This window comes from Pollicipes pollicipes, unplaced genomic scaffold (genome assembly GCF_011947565.3).
Source record: "Pollicipes pollicipes isolate AB1234 unplaced genomic scaffold, Ppol_2.1 Scaffold_6138;HRSCAF=7277_pilon_pilon_pilon, whole genome shotgun sequence".
Lineage (NCBI taxonomy): Eukaryota > Metazoa > Arthropoda > Thecostraca > Pollicipedomorpha > Pollicipedidae > Pollicipes > Pollicipes pollicipes.
The window spans coordinates 12,522,689-12,550,302 of NW_023596818.1; the positions used below are offsets into that span (position 1 = coordinate 12,522,689).

At 56.3% G+C, this 27,614-nt stretch overlaps 1 protein-coding gene across 1 annotated transcript; it reads right to left on the reverse strand.

Moving 5' to 3' along the window:
* Positions 1-9,754: 9,754 nt before the first annotated feature.
* LOC119105977 (importin-4) lies at positions 9,755-25,919 on the reverse strand. The gene is made up of 18 exons (XM_037229568.1): positions 25,859-25,919; positions 23,608-23,678; positions 22,701-22,873; positions 22,161-22,335; positions 21,154-21,330; positions 19,523-19,774; positions 18,852-19,040; positions 18,323-18,541; positions 17,780-17,879; positions 17,041-17,325; positions 16,511-16,746; positions 15,772-15,899; positions 15,336-15,559; positions 14,709-14,902; positions 13,563-13,727; positions 13,013-13,201; positions 11,757-12,096; positions 9,755-10,511 (listed from the first exon to the last, which is right to left on the reverse strand). Exons 2-18 carry the CDS (start codon positions 23,674-23,676, stop codon positions 10,390-10,392), a joined length of 3,237 nt encoding a protein of 1,078 aa, XP_037085463.1. The 5' UTR covers positions 23,677-23,678; positions 25,859-25,919; the 3' UTR covers positions 9,755-10,389.
* Positions 25,920-27,614: the final 1,695 nt, after the last annotated feature.

Consider the following 27,614-nt stretch of genomic DNA (forward strand, 5'->3'; position numbering starts at 1 on the left):
ACCACATAGCAGCATGCCACGCAGTATTCGAAGCAGCTATGAACGTTACATCAAAATCTTCGAAATCGACTGCTGAAACCTCAGAGTACTGCGGCGAACTTTCAGTTAAGTAAGACGACCAACAACAAAACATAACACAAAAACTGCGCATGCAAAACCCCCTCGCTTATGAAAGATCGTGCAGTGGGCAAGGGCGACGCCACCAATTTTGAGTTGGGGGGGGGGGGGCAGTTCTTTCCAGGGGGCCTCCTGGACAAAATAGGGCCTCCTCACAGAGGGGGGGGGGGGCTCCTGGGCGGGTGTGTATTAAAAGAGGGGCACCGAGGACATGCGCACCCTCATCAAACTGTAACACGTATGACATCACAGTGAATAAATGTTGACTGTTGAACAAAATCCAGAATGAGGTGCTTCTAATCACCCAAGCAAAGGGTCTCACTCGACTAAAACAGAGCCTGCTGTTGCGAAAATGGCCTCCTAGTGCATAGAGGGACCTCCTTATCCAGAACAGGATATTCCTGATCCACGAAAGGGGCCTCGATATCTCAAAAAGGGCATTCTGATCCGGAACCGCCGCCATCTGATGCATGAAAGGCCCACCCATCCCAGAAATATTGCGAGAGATATGAATGTAAAGGGTGACTCCTGACCCAGAACAGGAGCCTTCTAGTTCGTAACTAAAGCCTCCCGAACCAGCACGGGGGCCCTCCAAGACACAACGTTGGGCCACTTCATCTAGAACATTGCCTGCCTTGACATAAGGTGACTTCTGCTCTGGATCCAGAAAACGGGCCTCTTGATAAGCAAAATGTCTTCTGAGCTCGATTCAGTCTCTATAGATCAGTTATGGGAGTCCTCTTGATCTGAATTTCGGTAATCTACGGGCAGCTACTAACGCCGTTAGTTTGGGAACAACCTAACCTAAAACAGGACCTGGTATTGCAGGAACGGGCTTCCTATGCACATCCCAAAAACTTTAGAGGAGAGGGGGGGGGGGGAGAAGAGACTAATCACATAACATTGCCACCCCGTCCATGGCCTTCCTCCCTGGTGGCAATCGACCCCTCCGCCCCCTCCCCCCCCCCCTGCTACGCCGCCCCTAACAGGGGTTGGGAGTTGTCATCTATCACCAGTCAGATTGAAAAGCATCCGAACAAGACCACCGGAAGCAAAACAGACATGTCTGGCGTGGCAGAACACAAATGTGGGAAAGAAAGCACCGACTAGCATGATAAGGGGTAGCCATCATCGGCACAGTCGCAGTGAAAATGCGGAAGCACGGGGAAGCGGTACACATGGAACAAGTTCCTAACACGGCAGAAAGCTTCGTGCAGACACCAACCCAGTGTCACGACCTAGACACCAAAATGCAGGAGGTAGTATTGGTGTGGGAAGGGATATATATATATATATATATATATATATATATATATATATATATATATATATATAGGAAAGAGGCGGGAGAATTGGGACACTTTTGCAACTTCAACTTTGATGAGTCATTGCAGCAGAAGTATGAAAGTTAGGTAACATTGTACCATACTAATAAATAAATTGGATATCTGTTTACATCATACTTATAAGTAAGTTTCACTTTGTGGTAGGATACGACACGCGTGTGGCAAAAACAAAGACCTCCATTTACAGGAGAATCGGGACGCACGCAGGAGAATCGGGACAGACGTGAATATGAATTGGGACATACTAAGGAGCATTAGGACAACATTTTTACTCGGCTACATGTTCTATAATTAAATTGCAAATGGTATGAGTGCACTGCATTGCCATCTACTTGCGTTCAGGAGCTTGCCAATGGTCGTGGCAAACGTTTCCTTGCGCTGAAAATGGTAGCATATCATATTCATTTATCTCGTGTTAAAACTGAGACACAACATTTTGAAACATGAATTCAGGATATATTTTCCACCTCCAAAACACCATTCTGTTTCTGGCAAAAGAACCCCAACAACAGGAAGGCATTCCTAACATAAGATCTGGCTAGTAGTAATGCCGACATTCTACACAACCAGACGACACCGCCACACAACCCGCAGTCGTAATAATCACGCTAAGTCATCACAGCCAATGCGCTACTTGCGGCACAGCGGATCACACGACTATCAACCTTGGCAGTCTAGGCACATACAAGGCAACGATAACGGTCGAAAACTTCCTACACATCGCATAATCACGTATCAGCGCAGTCACTGCGATACTTGTAGCACAGCGGATCGTAAGACTCACAGTCTCGGCAGTCTAAGCACAAAACAGGCAAAGCAACTGCCACAAAACTTCCTGAACATCGTACTACTCACGTTGAATCTGCACAGCCAATGCGTTAATGGCAACACAGCGGATCACATGACTAACAATATCGGTACCTATCCTAGGCACCCATTTAACAACGTACACGGTCACAAAATTTCCCACACATCGTACTAATCACGTTAAATCAGCACAGCCAATGCGATACCCGCGACACAGCGGATCATATCGGATCACAGCGGATGAGCGGTTCGTCAGTCTCGGCAGACGTAACATACAAACTGTGCCTGCCAGGTTGTTGCGTCGGTACACGGCAAGCACGCCCACTTTTTGCATGTTGTACACTGGATCCACGATTCACGGCTGAGCCTATACTGCATCCCACAGTACAGACACGACGCTTTATCGTCAGCCTTTGGCAAGTCCTTTGCACCTCCCAGCTTTCTCTTCTTACCTTTCGCGTCAGCGGTGTTCCTCCTGGCATCGAACAGTCGCTTTGACCCACGCCTGTGTCTGGCTTGCGACTTTCGGGTCTTTTTCTCCTCTTCCTCTTTTTTTTCTTTGCAGCTTTGGTGTACTCGTAGCTACCATGGTCTTTCCTTTTTTCCGCCCTCGACGACTCGGCTCCACTTTGGGTCTTGCCTTAAAAGATGGGGGAGCAAGAAGTGTAAAGATACGGTTATGAGACATAGGCATAGGCATTGGACAACGTGGCTCACTGGAGGAGCCTTTGGGATAAAACAAATTATCCATTAAAAACTATATTTTGACGGAATTACAACATCATTAACAAACATAGGAAAGGTGAAAATGAAAGGAAATTTATAATCACGAAAATATGAGGCAGTTCAATAATGAACAATGTTTTCTTAAGGATCGTATGGGTGATCTGGCGTCTGTTTAATGCCACTGTGCCATTGCTGCTTTATCGGTTTAAGGAAGAAATTGGCATAAAAAGAACTCACTTTCAGATATCCCCGAAACTCCTGCGGTGAGACAAGCCGGACTGCAGGAGATGCTGGGCTGAGTGGGTCACCTCCTTGGACCTCAGTTGGAGCCCGTGACGGTCCAGGAACTGCATCCGGTTTGTTGCCTGCAAATGGTGGCCTTTTCAGCTGCAGGTCAACCGGATCAGTCGGCCTCCTTGACAGGGATGGAGGCTCCGGACTCTCGACGCGGTCCTCTTCATGTGTATCCGCCTCGTATGTGTCATTTTCGTGTGCGCCCGCTTCATGTGTGTTTGCATCATGCGTGTCCGCTTCCTGTGTGTCCGCTTCGCGTGTCGTCTTCAGCCACCCCGGGCACTCCTGCAGTCGCTGAGGGAGCCGGTCTGTCGATCACGTCTGCGGGAAGGAAGTCATCCATGGTGAAGACTTCAGTGTCCAGTGGCCAGATTTCTGTCGTTCAAAAGCCGGACAGGATGTTGGCTGGGGTGGCCGAACAGATCAGCGCTTGCACCATGAGCTTCCCCATGTTCAGAAGCTTGATGGACTTTCCCGCGTTTTGGAGCATCCAGCTGTCTACATGCTCGTTGAAGCTTGTCTTCATCGGACCGAAGACGGTGACATCGAGCAGTTGGAGCCTGTGACTCGTGGCTCACGATATGGACTCCACTGTCCTTCGCCAACGTCAACATGTTCAGGCTGACATGGCTGACGTGATTGTCGAGCACCAAGACGACTGGATTGTCCTTGTTTGTCCCCATGTGCTTCACAATGTGCTGCACCACCTTCTCAAAGTTTTCAGGCGTCATCCACCCGCTGCTGTGACACAGCTGCAGCGATCCTTTCGGGGTGCCTTCCATCAAACATCTTGACAAGTTCACCCCTCTCCGCAGAGGTGACCTTCCCGACCTGTTCGTCTCTCTTTCCAGTAATGACTTTTCCAGGCTTCTGTGCAGTCGTGAATCCAGTTTCATCTAAATTCGAAATCCTCGCACCTGAGACTCCCGTCTGTTTCAGGACCTCAGACAGGTTTCCGAAGAATTCCTCGACATTGTGCCTGTTGAAGACTCCAGCTCGCGCGATGGATGTATCTTCAGGCTTCCGCAGTGCCAGCTGGGTGTTCCTTTTCATGAATGCATTCATCCACTCGCGCCCCGCTTCTTCATTTTCAGCCCAAGAAGCGGCAAAATGTTTGTCACTTTTAAGTGCGATTTGGTAGGCAATTCCGTGTTTGCTTGTGCGTTAAACCATGGAACATCTTCGAACGCTGCATCACATATTTACTGAGGGCTTGCTCCTCGTCAGCAGTGAATATCTTCGAATGACTGTAGTTGGGCTCAAGACGAGCTGCAGGATCGACACTGTGCTTTGCGACATACCTTCCAGGGACGCTTTTGCTCACACTGTGGGGTTCTGCAGCTTTTCTCAGACTCACTCCCCCTTCTACATCTTCGACAGCTATCGGCACTGAATCATGAGATACGTCCGCGTACCCCTTTTCTTTTCTAACGTATACAAGTTGCATGGTTCTAAAAGAAGAGGAAAAAGTGTGTAAGTTTCAATAAAAACAGCTATATCAATTTATACGTATGTATAGTATTATGCACGAGTGACATTAATGGTTCCTGTAGGAGAATTGGGACATCTGCATGACAATAGGGACGGATGTCCCGATTCTCCTGCAGCGCACGCTAGCTGCTAGACGAGATCTCTGCCGTTCGTCAATTGACTTGTATAATTTTAAATGCACGCAAGAAAATTAACATTATGTGAGCTTACAATGTGAAATAGTTAAAAGAAAAGATGGCCTGACATGAACAGACACACAACTTGAAATAACATTCAAAAAGTATAGTTTTTTGGCACTCACCCCGTACAGCGTTCCTGTGCACCGGAAAAGGACAGCTGATAGTTTCCAGCGTTACTTGATGCAAAAAGGAAAAAACCTGAAAGTACAAGTGGTGATTCGAAGCTGCCCATCTCTAAGATATTTGCGTTTCCCTATTCTCCTTCATCCTAATTCTCCCGCCTCTCCCCTATATATTTGGGAAAAAGGCCAAGAACTTTAAATCAGGCCATCACCCCCTTTCAGCGTGAATGGTGACACTAATCTACAAATCAGAAGATTGCAGGTTCGAATCTCAAAGTTGCCAGGAACCTTTGAGAACAAAAAACGTCCATGACCTGGAGCACTCAAAGTCCTCTCAGATTCGAAGCCGACAGCCAATTTTGGTTGTTTTTTTCAGACCAGGTCCAAAGACACACCAACACCACTAAATTTGCCCTTCCGTTTGGCCGGCTCAGCCCTCGGGAACCCCGGCTCCCATGCCCCCGCGCACGGCTGGATACGGTTGGAGCCGTGTCTCTGACAGGGCCTCGGGAGAGGAGAAGACACTAAACCCATTGTCCTGGCGAGGATAATTTTTTTCTAGAAAAATCACGTTTTTGACACGGCGTGCACAAGAGCTGCTGGTAATCGCAGAGCTTTTTTGCCATCCCGAGATCCCAGGTTTTGAGAGGTTGATCACGGGATATCCCGGAATCCCGGCATTGAGCAATTCTGTTATAAATGTGGCGACATGTTAGCGTTTCAATCCATCTCTCGCGGACATTCTGAACAGGAAAACACCCGGTCGTCAGCCGTCTTAGGTAGGCAGTAGCAGTCCAAGGTCCTAATTTCTATCAGAGGCGTTGTCGTAAGCCTGGAGCTTCCATCCTGGCCTTTACCGGACTCGTCCGGAGGTGTCTCCCGGGATCGGAACGGTCCAGCGACACCCACCATACCACACCATACCATACCATACCACACCGCCATGCTTACTCTTGAGGTAGGCGTGAAGTCCGTCGTGGAATTTCCGGAAGATTTCAGTACCTTTTTACAGGTACGGCACTTAAATATACTGTCATCCTGACTTCTTAGAAAGCGTCCCACACCGTGCACTTTCACTTAGGATGCTCCCAAACACGCTGCCCTTCTCACGGGCCGCTCCGCCACGAGGCACTAGTAGCAATTGACCTACTGGACATGCTCGCTTACAGACAGGACTCCCGGTCTGCTCCGACTTGATAGCCGCATCGCATGTTCTCGGGTAATAGAGCTGTTGTGCCGCGTACGTGAGGAGACGGCGCGCAAGGGATGTGGTCGAGTTCGGATCTCAAGTAAACCTCAAGCTTGCAGAATGCAGCTAGCTTCTCCGAGAGTTCACAAAGTACATCAACATTCTGGACATACAACCACACAAATTCTCCATTCTCACGTAACTAACATTGTGAGCTACTTTGTTGGTTTCCGCATACTACCAGCGATGCACTTACAGCAATGGCTTTGGACGGGAGAAATCTCATGAGGATCCCGAAATTCCGAGATTTTTATCTCGAGATTCAATATTAATGCACTCCGGGATCCCGGCATCATCAGTCCTAGGTGAAAGCCACAAATCTTACCATCAAAGCTCCTTTTGACTGAGGTTGCATCCGAACTGGAAACCTTCCTGAGGTATTACGCTTCCGCATACATTCATCAACGCATGCTGCGCCGGTGATGATTAAAGGCCCCGCTGAAAATTCATTCGACACACGGCACGTGTTCCCTGACGACTGACCGGCGAACAGGGCGGTAGATGACTGCCAGGTCCCTGAGGGTTGTCAGTTGTCAGTTCCTGTCACAGCCGCGGCAGTCGACAGTGTAGGAAGCGACCATCAGTCTCCCGGAGTCGGTCGGTGGGGAGTGTGACAAACTGCCATCAGCACTCCACAACTAGTCGACAGCGTGGCAAACTAACATCAGCAATCCATAGCTTTTCAGTTTCGACAGTGTGATAAACGGCCGTCAGCATTCCACAGCCTTTCGGCAGTGTGGCAAACTAACATCAGCACTCTACAACCTTTCGACAGTGCGGCAAACTACCAGCAGCACTCCACAACCATTCGATGGCGTGGCAAACTACGAGTAACACTCCACAGCCTTTCGACAGTGTGACAAATTAACATCAGCCTTCCACAACCTTTCGGCGGTGAAGCTAGGTACCATCAGCTCTTCGCAGCTTTTCAGTTTTGACAATGTCGCAAACTACCGTCAGTACGCCACATTTCCACAGTGTCGCAAGCTACCGCGGGTACTCCACAGCCTCTCGACAGCGCCTATCAGTCCTCAACAATCGACAGATGAACATTGTGACAAAGGCTAGCCGGGCCCCTAACCGATCGATCACACGGACCCCTAACCGCCTGGTGAGCGATCGTCGGCGCTCCACAACCGGCCCGATGGTGACATGGCAACGAAGGCTGGGCTTTACGGCAGCGAGTCGGGCGGAAGACTTGACCCTCATTCCTCAACAAACGACGAATGCCTGAGTGGCCATGAGCGGATAGTCAGCCAGCTCTTCAGCTGCACCAAGTACGCGTCTGTGAAGAGGGACGCGCTCCGGCGGCCCCGAGCGGCAGGTGGCTTCGGCTCTGCGTTGCGTGCCCGCTCAGCGCGCCGCCCGGCGGTCGGCCGGGAGTGAGGCCGCGGTGGCAGGCCGGTGGCCGGCGGTAAGTACGGGCGACGAGCGGTAAGACCGGGTAGCGGTCCTCAAACCCAAGCAAACCACGTGGCCTTTACGCTGCCATTCAGAGGTGCGGATGTCGGGGTTTCCACGGCTTGGCGTGACCACGTGACCACGCTGGAGTGTCCGCTGACAAACAGCGCAGCGTGCCCCGCGCGGCCGCTCGTTAGTGCGGGCGGCCGACGCTGCCCCGGGCTCGCGACAACGGTCGATATTTCGTGCCCCTCTGGCAGCGTTGGGGAACGCAGCCAATCCATGCGCCCGGAGGGTGCCCGGGCGCAGCGGGGGAGGGGCGAGGCGGGCAATTATCCCAGCGGGAGGTCTAATTAGCCCGCCGCAACCGCTTTCCATTTCCGACAACGCGAGAATCGATAATCCTGATGGCAGATGGCAGCACCGTCCGAAGCGGCGGCTAACGACGCGCGGCGGACTGAACAAAGGCGGGCTCACGACGACCGTTATCAGCATGGGAGGCGCCATGGCCCCAGCGCCATTGTGCGGTCGCGGCGAGAACGTTCCACATGCCTAGCACTGGGCTCTCCCGGGACAAGGATCATCTAACGGAGCTTGTTTACCAGACCTCTGAACGGACGCCGCTTTTGTCAGACGGCAATGCGCGTGCATCATTTTAAACATATTGCATGCGGGTGACAGGCATGGTTTACATGCACTGTTGTCCCACCCATCAGTGCGAAGAAATAAAATGCTTCCGTGTTTATGTAGTGGGTCGTTCAGGGCACGGGAGCCTGGCCTAACTGGGCCAGGAAATGCCTCGGAGTTGTTCGATACATCCTCAGTAGAGGCTACCGGCAGCGGTCGCGACGGGAATTGGCTGTCACGTCGGAGCCTTACTGCAACCCCAAGCTGTCAGGGTAACCACCAACGGACAGCCGAGCTCTTAGGGTAACCACCGGTGGATAGCCGAGCTTTGGGGCAACCACCGCTGGATAATTGAGCTCTCAGGGTAACCACAGACGGACAGCCGAGCTCTCAGTGTAACCACCGGTGGATAACCGAGTTCTCAGGGTAACCACCGGTAGACAGCCGGGCTCTCAGGATAACTACGGATTGAGCCGGACTCTCAGGGTAACCGCCGGTGGATAACAGAGTTCTCAGGGTAACCACCGACGGACAGCCGAGCTCTCAGGGTAACCGCCGGCGGACAGCCGAGCTCTCAGGGTAACCACAGACGGAGAGCAGAGCTCTCAGGGTAACCATCGACGGACAGCCGGGCTTCCAGAATAACCACAGACGGATAGCCGAGCTCTCAGGGTAACAACAGACGGATAGCCGACCTCTCAGGGTAACCACAGACAGATAACCGAGCTCTCAGGGCAACCACAGACAGATAACCGAGCTCTCAGGGTAACCAGACGGATAGCCGAGCTCTCAGGGTAACCACAGACGGATGGCCGAGCTCTCAGGGTAACCACGGACGGATAGCCGAGCTCTCAGGGTAACCACAGACGGATAGCCAATCTCTCAAGGTAACCACAGACGGATAGCCGAGCTCTCAGGGCAGACGGATCGCCGATCTCTCAGAGTAACCACCGGCATTAAGCCGGGCTACCAGGCTAACCACCCGCTGATAGCCACATTAATCATGAACATCATATCCGGTTTCCGCCCCTTCTGTAAAAATGCGGTGCAAAGCACACGAGAAAAGTGTGGATCCTACTCAAGATAATTTTGTGGGCTATCGGTGTGAGATAACAGGGTATCAGAGCCAGCCTCGGTTATGCCTGGTTCAGATCGCCGCCAGGTGAGCAGAAACTGGGCGCGATGAAGCGCAAAGAATCCCTAACACTGAAGATGTGTGCAATCGGTTTGGCAACCCTCTTTAACTTCACACTGCTCGCTCATTCAGTTCGGGCAGCTATGACTCAGAATATACAAACCTCGCGTCTCAACACGTGACCAACCAGCCACACCCACCTGCAGTTTCGACCCACAACTCCTCCACGCATGCCACACCCAAAACACACACGAGCAAGGCAGCAGCAATGCGTTTCGTTTATTAGTGGCAACTTACAACACGCTCCAATTGCCATAAAATGTAAAACTATCAAACACGCTATCAAAAACGGGCAGCAAACCCCAGCCAGCGCGCCCCAACAGCCAGCGCCGCGGGAGAAGGGCGACAGACAGCCTCGCGCCAGCATGCCACCACCCCAGGCGATGTCGGAGCTTGGGAAACGCGGCCTCCGGTAGCAAAAATACTGGAGCTGTTGACTGGTTCTAATATCACGGGCCCCGGCGGCGACGGCCGGCGGCCGGCTGACTGGGTGGGATCGGTCAACAGGCGCCAGTCCCAGCTGACGGGCGCCAGTCTCGGTCGACAGGCGCCAGTCTCGGTCAATAGGCGCCAGTCTCGGTCAACAGGCGCCAGTCTCGGTCAACGGGCGCCAGTCTCGGTCAACAGGCGCCAGTCCCAGCTGACGGGCGCCAGTCTCGGTCAACAGGCGCCAGTCTCACTTGACCAGCGTCAGTCTCAGCAGACAGGCACCAGTCTCCGCTGACGGGCGCCAGTCTAGCTCGACGGGCGTCAGTCTCGGCTGCCAACCAACAGTCTAGGCCAACAGGCGCCAGTGTCAGGCGACGGGCGCCAGTCCCGGCTCCCGGCGGCGGCCTCAGCTGATGAGCGCCAGCTTCTGCGCCAGCTCTGGCGCCAGGCTGGGCAGCAGCGCCTCCAGCTCGGCGGGGAAGTCCCGGCGCAGGCTGAGCACAAACTCGCGCACCAGCCTGGCCGTCTCTGGCGGAGGGGCGGGGCGCGCGGTCAGGCAGGCGCCAACGACACCAGACATGCGCCATCAGTCACACCAGTACAGCTGGGGGGGGGGGGGGGGGATCCTTCGACACAGCGATGGATGGGTGCAGCAGCTGAAGGCTGCAGACGCGCCGTTCTCGCATTTGAACCGCGCTCATGGGTCTGAAACGGTTAATGTTCCAATTGCGTGATCACGAGTGGCAGCAACAAATACGCTGCAGCGACAGCTGAGCCCACCAAGTTTTTTCTTGACCGACGGGACAGCGTGGACGTGAGCACGCTAACGCCGAACAAAACAACACCAGTCGAGCGGTGTAATATCTATTAGCCTTTCGCCTCACGCGTAACGACGGCTCATGTATAATGCAGGCCGGCGGGGTGTCGGACCAATGGGGAAACACGCAGGTGATATCGAGTAATTGCCCGGGCTATTACCCCTGTCAATTACGCCAATTTGCACAGAACGTTACAGCCATTCATTTCGCAAGTCGCGAAGTGTAAGTTTCACTGAGCACGGCTGACGCGTAAACAAGTACGCATCACGGCCTGGAAAGCTTCAGGTGGCGCGCAGCCCACCAACCCATGCTTTCATCATCGGTTTATCACGTTCCACGGGCCTTACTACCGATGACGACGACCGGATCAAAAGCTGACCGAAACGTCACGTGCCATTAACGTCAATGGCAACAATATGAAGAATTGCTGCATCACTTCAAGAAAAACGTAACGCGAGATCTCAAGCAATAGACATAGTGGGAAACAGCGACGATTCTCAAGACACCCGGCCGTGTTCTCATCCCAAAACTTCTCCAAGGTGGAATCATCAGTTGCCAAATAGATAAATACCGAACGATTTTTGATACCGCAAGGCCTGACCACTCGCGCCAGCTAACGAGGGAGGGGCAGTACAGCACCCACACAAGTGTGCCGAGCTGCGGTCCGGGCTCGTGTCTGGTCACCGGCCGGCAGTCTCTTGTCTTGTCATTGTCTGCGTCATCAGTCTGAGAAATTACGCTCTGCATGGCGTGGCACGAGTGTATGATAAGCTCTCCGAAGTACTGAACACTCTCACACCGCACAGGATTCCAACTCACGTCCCCATCCGTTTATGACCCCAACCACACCCCACCCGTAACCTCCGAACGCTGCCGCCCACGCCCCCTCCCCTGCCAGGCTCCTCCCACTCGCGCTCCCCAGCGCCCGTCGCCTCCCGCCGTGAGCGGCACGTACCTCCCTCCTTCTCCTGCTTGGTGCCGTGCACGGTGGCGGCGCAGCTGACCAGCGCGCCCATGTGCTGGCCCAGGCACGGGTGCCGCCGGCCGTACAGGTGACCCAGGCACCGGAACACCGTCTCGTTCTCGGCGAAGTCCTCGCGCAGCGGCAGGCACGAGACGAACACGGGGAACACCTGGTCCATGGGCACGGCGTCCGTGTCGGCGATGATGAGCCGCGCCACGGCACCGCAGATGTTGTCGCGCGTGCGCTGGTTCTTGGTGGAGGCGAGCGCGCCGGAGAGCGCCGACAGCATGGCCGGGTACTCGGGCCGCGAGACCTCGCTGCCGGCGCGGCACTGTCGGAGCGGGACGGCTCAGCGCAGGACGGGTACCGCCACAGACACAAGACCTCGCTGCCGGCGCGGCACTGTCGGAGCGGGACGGCTCAGCGCAGGACGGGTACCGCCACAGACACAAGACCTCGCTGCCGGCACCTCGCTGTCGGAGCGGAACGGCTCAGCTCAGGACGGCTACCGCCACAGACACAAGACCTCGCTGCCGGCGCGGCACTGTCGGAGCGGGACGGCTCAGCTCAGGGCGGGTACCGCCACAGACACAAGACCTCGCTGTTGGAGCGGGACGGCTCAGCTCAGGACGGGTACCGCCACAGACACAAGACCTCGCTGCCGGCGCGGCACTGTCGGAACGGGACGGCTCAGCTCAGGACGGATACCGCCACAGACACGAGACCTCGCTGTTGGAACGGGACGGCTCAACTCAGGGCGGGTACCGCCACAGACACAAGACCTCGCTTCCGGCGCGGCACTGTCGGAGCGGTACGACCGAGCTTAGGACGGGTACCGCCGCGGAAAACGGGAGGAGTTCGATTGTTTCGCGAGCTCGATGACAAGGCGGTGGTCATTGCAGCCGGTGACGCCGGCTGGTGCTGCTTTAGGCTACACTCAAAGCCCTGTCTGACACCGGCAGCTGCTCAACGAACCCCACCCCGCCAGCCACAACAACCGTAAGTGACACGCAACTAATGACAACTGTAACCAACCGCCACCATCCGTCCACACCCGCTCAACACCCGTCCCCATCCGCTCAGCACCCGTCCCCATCCCCTCATCACCCGTCCCCATTCGCTCAGCACACGTCGCCCCCCTTTCAGCACACGTCCCCACCCGCCCAGCACCCGTCACCTCCCTCTCAGCACCCACCTCCATCCGCCCAGTACCCGCTCAGCACTCGTCACCCCCCATCAGCACCCACCGCCAGCTCCCCGAGGCCGAACACGGCGTTGCTCTGGACGTCGTCGGACTCGGCGTCGCCGGCGGCAGGCAGGAACACGGCCAGCAGCTGCGGGAACAGCTGACGCACGGCCGGCTCGCCCAGAAACTCCAGGCACTCAGCCAGGCAGCCGACGCTGAACGAGCGCTCACAGTCGGAGCGGGTCCGCTTCTGCGGGCCGGGGGAGGGGCCGATGTCAGCCGTCTGCGTGACGCAGCTGTTTCATGCACACTAGCAACCATGACGAGCAGTTCCATAGGGGTCGTTACTTATATTAGATGGGATGACTCGTCCCTGGTTGGTTTTGCACCGCAGGAAAAAAACAAAAAACCGCAGACGCACGCAGAAAGTTCTAAACAGTTCGAAAACGGCACAATGCAATCACTCCCTTCGCTTCGCAACTAGCACATCAACGCATCATGAGCCGTTGTGCCCATGCCGGACGTAAACGTAGCAGACGACACAGCAACTCTCTCCTTCCCAGCCGGACCCCGATCGGTGCCGGCGGGCACCACGGGCGCTCGCGCCTCACCGTCTTCAGCAGCAGGGCCGGGTACAGGTCCATGAACACCTGCAGGAAGCGCTCGGTCGGCAGCGCGCGGCCCAGGCTGGGCACCACGTCGCCAGCGTACTCGATCAGCATCTCGTCGTACTCCGAGTCGTCCTCGTCGTCCTCGCGCTGGTCCTGACACGTGGTCTGGGGACGGGCACACGTGGCGTGAGGACGGGCGCACGTGACGTCAGGACGGACACACGCGGCGTGAGGACGGATGCACACGTGGCATGAAGACGGATACACGAGGCGCGAGGACGGGCACACGTGGCGTGAGGACGGGGGCACACGTGGTGCGTGAGGGCGGCCACACGTGGCAGCCGCGAGCGACACGTGGCCCGTCGACGGGACACACGTGAGCGGCACGCCCGTGGCACAAGTGTTCGCACGTCCGCACCCGGCCTCAATGTCCACCGCAGGAGAATCGTCGTCGGCGAACGAGAACAGGTGGCAATCCACCGACAAATGGCGAACTGGTCGCCCCGGCACACGTCCGCGACAGAGACAGTCATCTGAGCCCTGGGATGGAGACGGCCGTGCTCATCGCAGATCACAGGGCGTGGGCAATGATTTTCTGGGGTGAACGACACATTAGACACCGTCGTGCCATACGGTGCCGTGTATGACACGCCCCCGAGAGGCGTCGTCGGGAGCCGTGACTCGGGAGGGCCTACGAGACACAAGAACGGGTGCAGGTGTCGGTTACAAACGGCACGTCGTCTGCGGATGGCATGCGAGGCGGCTACGGTCTTCACACTGGTCTGGTACCTAACCTCACCACAACAGACAGCGAGCGTCACAGCGAACCACCTTTCTACATGAATATTTTTTCGTCTCACTGCCCCATTACTGGTACCACAACAACGTGGTGGCAATGATGATGATCACTGAAGTTCGGAGACACCCCAGCTGGTATGGCCATTTCGACGCCCTGCTACCCCACATCACCCCAGCTGGTGCGACCACTTCGAAGCCACGCTCTCCCACATCACTCCGGCTGGTACGGCCATCTCAGCGCCCCGCCCATCAGCGGCACACGACGGCGTCTACTCGAGCCCCGCCAGCCAGCGGAGCGTACGGAGCGGTCTGCCCCCGCCCCCCCCCCCCCCCGCGCGCGTGCCATACCTTGTACGACATGACGTCACGGACCGAGTTGAGGATGGCGTCCAGGTGACCCTCGCCCTGCAGCACGGGCGCGCCCACCGACTTGAGCACCTCGGCGTAGCCGTCCAGCGCCGACATCACCACGATCGCCTCGTCGTCCGTCTTCACCAGCTCGTGCATCTTCGGCACGAACACGGACAGCGCCTGCTGCAGGCCTGGTGGCGGGCGTCACGTGATGTCAGGACGGGCGGGCAGTGAACTCACGGCGCAGCGCAGCCCTCTTCCGCTTGATCCAGGGGTGAAGACGGTGCCAATGGTCGGACAATTTTGTCCTGTCGCGAAGTGCATAAACCCAGCCAGCCACACCAACCAGGGGTATTTCAACTGGCAAACGTCATCGGATTACTCACACAAATTACGTCAAACCATGGAAGTGCGGAGGCGAAGCAGATAATTCACGCGTCATTCCGCGACTCACACAAAGGACCGACCCAAATGACACTACCGATCAGATCACGATGGCAGAGATCTTACCCCCCCTCCCCCCCAGTCGTTTGCAAAAAAAAAACGGGACAGCACGGCCCCCGCCGCCATCCGCGTCCCTGCAGCACATCTCCACCTCCCGCCCCTCCCCCGCCAGCGGCGTACCGTCGGCCGTGTCCGCCGAGCGCGAGAGCGCCACGCAAAACTGCGTCAGCGCGTCGACGGCCGCCTTGCGGATGTCGTCCTGCGGGTGGATCAGCAGCTTGTACGTCTCGTCGAAGCACTTCTCCAGGTGCGGCAGGAAGGCGGCGCCGCACTCCTCCGACAGGATGCGCAGCGAGTTCAGCGCGTCCTCCTTCTCGTCCAGGTAGCTGTTCTCCACGTTGTAGCTGCCGGAGGAGGAGGTGGGGGAGGGGACGTTCTGTGAGACAGGCGGCGGCGGCGGTATGCTGAATATATTGTTGAACAGAGCCAACAGGTGAAGCCATCTAGTTTCCAGCCGATGTATCCATACGCTGCGATTTACAGGAGTTAGCGACGGTTGATTTTGCTGCATGGCACTGGCGACCGGGATAGGACGCCGTCGTCGCCGGCCGCTTACCCGGTGACATCCTCGTCTTCGTCGTCGTCGTCCGCGGTGTCGTCCAGATCCTCGGAGTCGGTGGGCGAGAGGTCGTCGAAGAGGTCGAGCACAGCCGCCGCGCCGCCCTCCTCGTCACGGAACTGGAGCTGAACGGCCATGGCCAGGTCAGGTCGGGTCGCTGGGGTCGCAGACGTGGCGCACACGGGGAGCGGACGTCACCATCGCTGTGCGCTGCGGCGTTGTCACTATGACACACGGGGACATCACATGTACGCCAGCACTGCATCAAAACGAACCATCCGACAAGCGCATCAACATACCGTGAGATAGTCATCTTCGATCTGATTAGACCCCACTGGCAACTTCTTGCGACCTCTAACATTCACTCGTTGCTCACAATCTCCCAGAAACTAGCTTCCGCTCACTGTCACAGCAACGCACCAAGCCTTTTAACAGCCTGTCTCCACCCAAAGCCTATAATAATGAATCTTATCTCCTGGCAACGCATCATGTCTCCCAACAACGCATCATGTATGCAGCAACAAATCATGTCTACAAGCGATGCATGTCTCCTAGCAACACACTGTCTCCAAGCAATGCATACTGTCTCCTAACAACACATGCCTCGAAGTGATGCATGTCTCCTAGCAACACACTGTCTCCAAGTGATGCATGTCTCCTAGCAGCGCATCATGTTCACAAGCAGCCCGTCGCGCCTCCTCGAAACGCACCACGTCTCCCCACACCCCCGACTCACCGTGACACCCTCGATGCTGGCCAGCGTCTCGCACATCCACTCGGTGATCTTGGGCAGGAAGGGCAGCATGCCTTCCTTCATGACGGTGCTGACCGAGGCGAAGAGGCCGTAGGAGGCGCGCCGCATGTCCGGGTCGTCGTGCTTGTCAACCAGCGAGATGCCCAGCGCCATGCACTCGCCGCACAGCGGTCCGAACGTGTCCGCGCCCAGCGTCTTGGCCAGCACGCCCAGCGTATCTGCGGCCAGCGGGGTTCGGGCCAGCGGGTCAATGTCGCGCCATCCGGCAGCCTTTCCACATGTGCGATTGCGTGCAGTTGTGCTCGATTTCCATAGCGTTAGAGAGCACATTGCTGTAGCTTGTCGAGCGAGACAAATGGCTGGTGAAACATCGTCAAAACATTAACCTTAATTAAAACCTCGTAAAGTAAGCGACATAAACGAATTGAAGAAACATTGTAACTTGACCTCCGCGCAAAGTCCACCACGCTATCGGCAGCCTTCGCCCACCGCTCCTCCTTCCCCCCGCTTACCGAGCGCCTGCACCTGCAGCTCCTGGTTCTCGTCGGAGCGTTCGGCCAGCAGGTACGTGCGCAGCGCCATCATCACCGGCTCGAAGTACGGCACGAGGCCCTCGCGCGCCGCGTTCCCCAGCGCGCCGATGGCGCTGATGGCCAGCTCCAGCACGTGCGCGTGCTTGTCGGCCGGCAGCTGCAGCAGCTGCAGCAGGTGCTGCATCAGCGGCGGCAGGTAGGGCAGCACCTCCTCCCCCAGCGTTTCGCAGAACGTCTCCAGCGCGTAGAACATGCGGTCGCAGCCTGCCGGCGGGGGAGGGGGGGGGGGGGGGGCGGCGTTATGGAAGAACTGCAGGCCAGGGAGGCAGTCGGCTTATAGGCAGAAGTGTACCCCGATGGGCGGGGCCGAAAAGGCGCGAAACTACACGTATTGGAAAGCAAATGTTCGATGAAATGTGGGCTTTGTCTGTAAAAGATTACACGTCCGGTACTCGACAGCACCCATACAGCCATTAACACCATGCTCTACGCACCATGAACAAAACCCCAATTTTTAGGCAGAAATACGCCGTGCTTATCCCTAATTTCGAATGCTTTCGACCATCTTGGAGTCTACTTTTGCTAGTTTGGAGCGCCGCTGCCGTAGGTAACGCAGTGCCCCCCCCCCCCCCCCTATGTCTGACCTGGTGGATATTTTGACAGTTTGGAGCGCCGCCGTCGTAGGAAACGCAGCCCCCCCCCCCCCCGTATTTCTGACCTGGTGGATCTTTTTCAGCTGACTGCAGCGTCGCTGTGATGGAGGCTAGGTAGCTGTACAGCACCGGCATCAGCTCCGCCGCGTACTTGCTGATGTCCGGCTGGCGGGCACCACACGAACCAATCAGCGGCCAGGACAATGTGACGTCACACATGCAGGCATTTACGGCACAGCAAAATACGCCGAATTGACCGCGTTCTCCAGCCTGTCACGGACCACTTTCGTATTTTGCTCGCAGCCTTCAGTCATTCATCTCGACGTGAGGCATCGTCATGTCCTGTGCAGTCACTTCGGGTCGGGGCACTAGCCGGGAGTCAACGCCGACGCGTCACCGCGCCGGCCGCGACACCACCCAGCAGCGCTCCCGCCGGCCGGCGCCCGACCACGACCGACGGGTGACGGTAACCACCCATCTACGCTCGTCACCGCCAGCATCATCAGCGCCGCCATTCGCCGATCCAAGCAACAATTTCCTCCGTCGGGAATCGAACCCCAGCCCGCCAGCCTGCAGCCCACTACCGTCACCGTTCGCTGCCGACGCACCTGGAGGTGTTCGGCGAACTGTCCGAGCGTGAAGAGAGCGGCGTTGCGCACCACTGTGCTTGGATGCTGGATGCCCTGACAGACGTGCTGGAGCCAGGCGGCCAGGTGCTTGGTGCGCACGCGCTCCGAGCAGCCCTCGGCCGTCATGGCCAGCGCCAGGAACGCCGCCTTGCGCTGGTACTCGTCATTGCTGGTCAGCAGCTGCTGCACGTGCTGCAGCTGCAGCGGACAGGGCGAACACAGCTGTCAAGTAGGCCGGCGCCGCCATAATGGAGCACGATGTAATCTGTAGCGACAAGCAAAAGTGGCAGACAACTTTCAAGGAGACGCAAAACTGTGAACAGCTGTACATAGCTGATGTCGCTCACGCATTTGAGTCGCAGGCTTGGACACGTCCTCACCCAGCCCTGCCTTCTTCGTAAGACTGCCACTCCGCCACGCGCGCACGGCTCGGCAAAGCGCCGCACCACACAGCGTACGCCACGCCAGCCGACTGGCGCTGAGCGATCGGCCGGCCCGCCGCACTGACCAGCGGCGTGAGCAGCTTCTCCGGCGGCAGGTTGATGGCCAGCGAGTCGATGAGCCGCGTGGAGGCGGTGACGACGCTGTTGCTCTCCTCGCTCAGCTCGTTCTCCTCCTCCTCCTCGTCGGTGCGCGTGCACAGGATGGGCACAACCACGGCCAGGATGGGCTCCACCAGCTTGTGCTTGGTGATCACCTGGCGACGAGGCGGCGTCACGCACGCATACGCCACAGGCGAGGGGCGAACGCACGATCTGCCCGGCGCCTCCAGGTACTATTCATCTGCGAGTGAAACGCTAAGGGCACAGCCAGTCTGCCAGTGCCGGCATTAAGAACACTGACGCGGACACTCGGCGGTATCGGGCCCCCGTACGGTGCACTGTGTACGGCCCGGGAGCGCTACAGCTATACGCAGAAGAGGACAGAAGGCGGAAGCCTGATGTCCGACGGGCGTACGGTCGCACGACGACACCATGCAACGGGTCTACGAGTGTTAGGATGTCAACAACTGCGCTTAGCCCCGATACCACGCGATCGCTGATAGCACATTCAGCGCGTTCCACTGCGTGGCGGAAAATGACAACGCGCAGCCTAGCGGCGCAGTCCGTACCGACATCATGCAAGCCCACCCAACGCTCCCCTCCCCGTTGCCGCCGCGGCGACACCGGCCCGCCGCACCTTCTTCTTCAGCCGCGTCAGCCAGTCCACGCAGTGGAGCGCCTTGCAGCGCAGCGGCTCGCCCAGCTCGGTGTCCGCCGCCAGCCGGAGGCAGAGCTCGACCACGGCCGGCACGTGCGGCAGCAGCAGCGCCACCTCCTGGTCCACCAGCGCGTCCACCAGGTCCAGCGCCTCGGCCGCCTGCTCCTCGTCGGCACGCGCGAGGCCGCCAATCGAGGTCAGCACAGCCGGCAGCAGCGACTGGAAGCCGGCCTGAGGGCAGAGAATGGGGAGGGTTAGCGAGCCGCAACGAACACCACGGCCGGAGAAGCGACTGAAAGCAAGCCCGGTGGCAGGGTACGGTCAGCCGGAGTCACCCCATGGCCCAGACAGCAGGGCGGGGGCCAGCGGCCGGTAGTCAGTCTGAAGATGGTGGGAGGGGGCACGGTCAACACTACAGACGGCGGCGGCAGAAATTCGGTACGGTGGTGCGAGGGGGAGGGGGGGGGGGGGGTATTGATTACGTCACCCCTGCCAGCGCCGCCGAGCCCGAAAGATTAGTCGAGGACGTTGGGAACAACACGACTTTTCCGCGGTGGAGCCCTGTCAATAGTGAGCACTTCATTTGAGGCAGAGCCAGCCTCAGGCAGTGATCACTTCATTTGAGAACTGACAGAACTCCCGCAATGGATGACGGCACTGAAAGCGCGCGACAGTTACCGACATGAGATGCATAACAATAGCTGGTGGCTTACTTTCCAACGCTCGCGACTGCCGAGATCAAACAGGACGCCACTACTGGCGGAAACCGAGTCTACTGGAAGTTTTCTGCCAAGTGAATTGCACCATAATCCCTTGATCACGACGCCAACGCCCTTGACCACTTGCTCACCCACGCCGCACGGAGCTCGTGCTCAATGTCACGCGACGTTCTGGCAGGTATCATGTAACCGCCCTCGCCGGCGTGCCACGACCAAAACGTGGCGAGACCCAAATACCCGACGAGATGGACCCAATCGCTCCACGTTCGAACCAGCGATAGGATTACCGCTCCTTAACTGATAACGAGATACATAAATGAAGCTTACACGGGCGCGGCAATGGCAGGTGACTCACAGCCTCGGCCCAAACAAGGGTACCGGGCGAGACGGGTCCGCCGCGCGGCGGCGGCCGGGGAGTGGCGCCCGCCCCGCGGCCCGTCAGCCGTGACGGCCGTGACGAGCGTGACGGCGGTGACAGGTCGCATTCGGGCCCGTCCGACCGGCCAGGTTGTGAGAGCGAGCCCGGCGGGCCCGGTCCGGCCCGGGCAGCGACGCCAGCACCGGACCGGCCCGTCCACGGACAGCCGGTCCGTGATGCGGTCGTGATCACGGCCTGCGACGCCTCTCCGGGCAGTCCACGTCAGGCTACAGACACAGCGCCCGCACTGCCAGCGTTCTCAACGCACGGCGGACAAACCCCGATGGTCATGCAACTACAAACCCAACGGAACAGTCCGGTCCAAGCACGACGCACCAGACGCCACTTCGCTCTCCTCGCTCTCGTAAGCCGCGGCGCACGAACCAAACCCGACACTTATCACAAGCGCACGTCTTTTTCCGGCGATCTCACCACAGCCACCGCACAGGACGCGCCCGCACCACCGGCCTCACCAGCTCGTCCGTGCCCAGCACCGGCGTCAGGTTGGTCATGGCCTGGATCACGTAGAAGTGGACGGCCGGGCTCTGCGTGCCGAGCAGGGCGGCGAACAGCGACAGCAGCGTGCCGATGTGGGGCCGCAGCTGCTCGGCGCAGCTCTGGCTGATGATGCTCAGCGTGTAGATGCCCAGCTGAAACAGACGGCGCGGCGCCCGCGTCAGCGGCGGAGGGACGGCCGACGCACGCGGCGATGAGACGACGCTCCCGCGCCAACGGAGATGCATTCACATGCTGGTTGAAAAACGGAACGGCATCGGCAAGACAGGGACACGCTCCGGACGTCCCAGCGCAACATCGCTGTCCTACGTGAACGACGTTCTCCGCGCCATGTTCCACGTCCGCTGCTCGACAAAGAGACACAGAACACGGGTTTCATTATTCCTGATTATGGACCAGTTAAAGCACTGACCCGGTCCGACACCTCACTTCACCCTCCTTAGCGCGCGAGCTGCACGGGCAAACCCAGCAGCTCTGGTGCGGCCAGGGCCAACATCGAGCGAGGTAGCCGAACACAGGACGACCGGGGAGAGGGATGGGGGAGGGCGACCTGCGGACACGGGACCGGGAGCGATCTCTGAGACGGCGGACTGGGGACGGTCTCCGACACACCAGGCCAGGCGCCACCGCCGGGACAGCTGGGAACGACCGACAACAGCAGCAGTCTTCGCCTGGGCGCCGTCAGTGGCCGTTGTGCAATGCGGTGCGACGCCGGGACCGGCCCACGCCAAACAGGGGGTCGGAAATGGGAAACACACGCAGCGCAAGCCCGTGCGCACGCTATCGGGTCCATCAACAAGTCAGAGACACTTGATTAACACACCGCCGCCGCCCTCCCACTGCTCCCTCCGCGGCAAGACAGCGTGACTCTCCAGACTCCCCGAGTCAAACCCTCGTGCTCCGGCTCACCGGCACCTCTCGCAGGAGCACCGGCCCCTGACACCTCCGCCAGAGGCCGACTCACCTCCTTGTCCGGCAAGTTCTCGGACAGCATGGTCTGCGACAGAAACTCCAGCAGCGTCGGCCACTTGTTACCGGGCAGCTCGTGCTTGGCCACGGTGCCCACCAGCTGGGCGATCGAGTTCTTGATGAAGCGCTCCCGCTCGGCGGCCAGCACACGCAGAATCTCCTGTTTCAGGCTGCCGACGGCGAACACGAACGTTGGCCCGAGTGACGGGGCGCCGCTCGACGCCAGTCCTCACACCCTTCGTCGCGGGTTGACCTTGCTACAGTGGTTCAGCCTAAAAATTATGTGTGTGTATATATATATATATATATATATATATATATATATATATATATATATACATGCAGTAAATATAGCCCAATGTTCTCGATGAAAAGCTTACGCACAATTTAATTGCTCACGTTAACAATGGAGTATTACTACATTAGCATGTACAACTTCATGCACAAAAAACAATATCCCACAGCACCTGCCGCGGCCGCCGCACTTGCACGTCCGGCGGCCGCGCAGTGCCAGCCGCGCAGCTGACGCACGCACCTGTCCTGAAACTGTTGGCCGAGCTTGGCCCACTGGCGCGCCTTGGCCAGCCGCTTGCGCAGTATGACGGCCGCGTACTGGCGCACCTGCGGGCTGGACGAGCGGCCCAGCACGGCGCACAGCTGCTCCACGGCGCCGGGCGCCTGCAGCAGTCGCTTCAGCTCCTCCGTCGCCTGCCGGGCGGCCGAGGTCAGGGGTCGAGCGCGAGCGGCGGGCACGGGCCGAAGGCGATATTTTTGCCGGTCAGAGAGGTAGCCACCCCTCTGTCCCCCCACCCCCCCCCCCCCCCCCCCCGCTGCCTTAATGTTTATCCGCCGTCCAGGGAGACAGGTCCCGTATGTGAGGTTCGGTTCTTCCTCCGAGACGGCTCCGGGGGAGAAGGCGAGAGAACCGCCCACCAACACCGGGGGCACTCGACTCATTAAATTCCGTTCCGCTACGTTTCCGGTCCGTTAGCAGCACGGACAGTCTGAAGCGTGTGAACGATCGTCTTCCAACCCGCCGTCTGCGTTATCAGCATTCCTGGCCGGTACCAACACACACAGAGCTCTCACCAGTCCAGTCCAGCCACTAAGCTCATGCTCTGGTGTAGCCAGTATCCCAACTGCACAACACATCACACCTTATGATAGGATCGCCATATGACACGTCTTCTGTGCAGCTACCATGACACGCCTCCTGCGCAGCTCCCTTCGGACAGCCGGTCGGCATGTCGCCGCCACCGATTCGTGCAGGTGCACACGAGTTCTGATGTGTCCAGTTCGTGACAATCGCCGCAGAAAGAGGGCATGACGTGATCATATGATTGGGCCAGCTCCTTAAAATATCATTCAATTTCTGTTAAAAATTTGTGAGTGTCATGGCAGCAGTCAAACCAGCACTTCATTCATGCTGTCTACACACATACCTGTTGGATGACATTGTTGTCTGCAACTAGCAGTCTTGAGAGCACTCCTTCCATGTTCTCCATTGTCATGCCTGGGAACCAAACACATCTGTATACACTTGCCCTTGTTCTTACACTATGAAAGAATGGGGAAGGCTGAGAGGGAGCTTGACAAATATATCATAACAGGTTGTGGTGAACTTTGCAATGACTGAGCACAACAAACAAATGTGTTATAATGCAAACAAATGATGTTAACAACTACCCCAGTTAAAATCATGTACTGATCCAAATCCATAAGGTGGGTCAACAGTATACAGACAGTTCACTCACTTAGTGCACTGCAAACTGTTTGGGATATATAACTAAAGAAAAGTTGACTTTCAAAGATGCTAAATCAAAATAAGCAGTTCCACATGAACTTGAAGACTCCAAGCAGAACAGCAGGTAACATATACTCTCCACCCCTTTTGTGGCTCTTCTTTGTGAATATGACCTTAAATTCATTTCCATTTCACTTGAGGAAAATATCACATAACTGTTTTGACTTTGCACACGCCACACAGAATACATACAAAACAATGCATACAGGACCACAAACACATGGTGCATAATCCTGAAAAAATGTGAGGACTGGTGTAGCTCTGGTCCATCCTGTAGCCAACAGCTTACTGCACTGGAATGCCACTCTGATACTAAATGTGGGCAAAAATGGATAAACTGTCATCAGGGGATAGGTGGGTATCCAGATAAATGTGCTGCGTGCAACGCAGACCACGCTCTAGGACTTTCACACAGGCACTTACAACACAAACTACCTTTTAAAAACAATTTGGTGAATCAAAACATCAACACTGGTCATGCAAATTTAAGGGAATGTTTAATGTTTGAAGACAATAAACCAAGCATTACATAGGATAAATAAGCTCACTTACAGCTACTGGTATTTTCTTTACATGTAAAAGTCTGCTCTGGACAGCATAATTCTCTGCTTAGTAAATATGCTCTGAACAGCTGAGAATTATGTGACAGGATCCAAATGATCTTGTTATGACATAAATAACAAAATTACTTAAGAATACTTTCCCTGATATACCCTTCCCCATTTTTGCAGGCATGTAGCTCAGAAGCTAGAGTGTCTTAGGTCTTCCAGCTCATTCCAATGCAAATTGTCATGGGATGTTTCAAATCATACCTGACATGATCCAGATATGTCTTGAAATTGTTCTGGCTAGCCCATGGTGCATGTTTGACATAAAGTGTGGAATGGTTGGATACAAATGTGACTAATATCTAATCAAATATATGCAATGATTTATCATATGCATGTGCTTATGTGGTACCTGGTAACACAACTAATGTGAAACATATGCCTTCTAAAAAGATGCCAGTCTGCAAAAGTCAATCAAACCCACCAAGCACCAACACGGAGCCCATGCGCTGAGCCTCATAACAGTGTGCAGAATTCAGGCTAGACCAATTACGCTGAATCAAGCTTACACTATATCTAAAAAATGAAACACAGGAGCTTTCGCATAAGCTAGAAACTTTTACAACAAAACATGATACAAAAGATGCATGTGTTCCAACATTGTTACGGTGATATTGCTGCTCTCCAGGCATGTTCAATGAAGGATATATTTTCACAGCCTGGTCTGTGTGTAATGAGCTGTGTGTTAGGTTGGTCTGGGGAACACACAGCTATTGCATTTACTGTGCTACACTGCTTCAATGATATACAGAAAAACATAGATGAGTTCTACAGCATTCCAAAGTACCAGAACAAGGCAAATAGTAAGTGTGGCCACTTGCAAAACATGTTCACAATAATACCAAGTGTGTAGTTTCCTATTCCCCTGGGATGGGGGTGAGGCTGGGTGGGGGCAGCCCACACATCCAACAAGTGGCAAGTTTGGGGAGAAGCTTTGCTCATACATTTCAAAGACCACTTAAGCCATCTGCTCCTACTAAGCCCCAACTAATTTGGCAAATAACGCACTCCTAGCATAAGTATCTGGCTCACAACCTGCAACGCTGCAAGAAGTGGACAGTCTAGGGCAAGCCCCGGGTCATAATTTACTATTCGGATTCGGCACGATGGTGACCAGGACCCAGCATCATCGATAGCTGTCTTTTCCACAGCCACAAGCGTGTTATGCGCGTAAACCTGAGCCCAATGCTAATTAAGTAACTTTACGTCGAATCAAATCGCCTATTCCCGTTCATAACCCGCATAAGTTACTTTAACAAGTTCTACACGGCGCTTACTCACCCTCTCACCGGCTCCACTCCGTCGCAACGAGACCGAGACCGGGGGTACTGTTCCCGGCATGTGGCGCATGTGGCAGCGGAGGTGGGTGGTGAGCCAGAGCAATCCCAGAAGCTGGCTTGTGCATACCTAGTGATGGTAATACAAAACGTAAACTATTTTGGTATAAATAATACTTTTTGGGATAAAAATGGCATTTACTAATTTTTTATAATAAATTTTTATAGAAATTAACAACTTTTTTTGCATAAAGGACATAAATTTAATAGATCAGAATGTTATGCATAAACTGCAACGAGTTGACTGGACGTTAACCCAAACCTTCTGACCGTGTCCAGCCGCATCTGTGTGGGATATTCGGCGCATTGGCGCCGAATTGTGGGACATTGCCCGCCCTGGCGCTGACTCAATTCACATTTGTTTTTGAAATGGGTGGTTGGTTGTGGTCAGTAGCGCAAGCAGGGAGGGGGGGCACAAGGGGTACGTGCCGCCCGCTTAGGTTCTGAGGGGCCCGGAGGGCCCCTCGGGACCTACGATTTGAGGGCCCGAAGCCACCGAAAGGCCGACCGGCGGTCCCATCCAGGGGTCCCGGCCCGGAGGCCCCATTCAGGGGTCACGGCCCGGAGGGCCAGGCACCCCAATGCCAGCCAGAAGGCCTGCGTGCTGATCAAGGGCCCAATCGATAAGGGCCTAGACTTCAGTCAGACACCGCCACTAACGCACAGTCGGCCCTGCGGTGGTATGGGCCTAAGAGCCCATTTCCCAAGCAGGGACAAAGCAGGAGCTAGCGATTTACATTGCTTGGGGCCCCACAGCGCCTAACTGGGGCTCTGCGTCATCTAGGGGCCCCAGGTCGGCCAGAGACAGCATTCGAAAAGGCCCGGAGAGCCTAGAGGGCCCACCAGTTCTGACGATTAAGGGCTCGATTGGAGGGTCTAAGGGCATAAAGGGCTGGTCGGAGTCTTATCCGGGGGCCCCGACTTGCGAAAACTGACCCTCAAGCACCTGCCAGGGGACCCTTTGCGCCGATCTGAGACACCCTGAGTCGATATAGGCCTATATATCGGTCAGGTACCACCAGTACTGCACAATCTGCTCCGTGGCGGTCTGGGCCTGAACGCCCGCTTCCCAATCAGCTGTAAAGCCGGAGTGATTTACACTTGTCGGGGGCCTTGTATCTGTCACGGGCCCACGGCGCCTAACAAAGGGTCCCATGTTCGCGCGGACCCCGAACGGGTCAAGAGAAGTATTCGATGAGGCCCGAAGAGGGACCCAGGCGGTACAACGGAACCGACGATCAAAGGCCTGACTGGAGGGCACAAGCGCACGAAGGACTGGCTGTAGGTCACATAAAGAATCGCGGCCCGTAGGAAAAGGGGCCTGAAATATCAGCCAGAGGTCCCCTTGCGCTGTTTTAGAAACCCCTGCAGTAATGCGAGTGTCTTAGTCGGTCAGAGACCGCAAACACTGAACAGTCGGCTCCATGTCCGTCTGAGCCTTTTAGACTAATTTCCCAAGCAGAAACGAGGCCGGGGTCCGCGATTGGCAACGTTCGGGGTCTCTGACACAATGAGGGGCTCTTATACCGGTTAGTGGCCACAGTGCCTAACAGAGGTCTTATGTCGGCAAGTGGCCCCAAGTCGGAGGGGTGGCTGAGGGGGTCCGAAGAGGGGCCGAAGGGTCTCTCAGGGCCAAAGATCAAGGGACAGTTAAAGGGTCCGAAGGGCTGGCTGTAGGTTACATTAAGGATCCCCGCCCA

Excerpts from the sequence above, each read along its gene's own strand:
- LOC119105977 (XM_037229568.1), bottom strand. The coding sequence starts at position 23,676 with ATGACAATGGAGAACATGGAAGGAGTGCTCTCAAGACTGCTAGTTGCA. Across the intron at positions 22,874-23,607 it reads ACAACAATGTCATCCAACAG|GCGACGGAGGAGCTGAAGCG; the intron begins GTATGTGTGTAG and ends GCCGCCCGGCAG. Across the intron at positions 14,903-15,335 it reads CTCGGCGGACACGGCCGACG|GCCTGCAGCAGGCGCTGTCC; the intron begins GTACGCCGCTGG and ends GCCCGCCACCAG.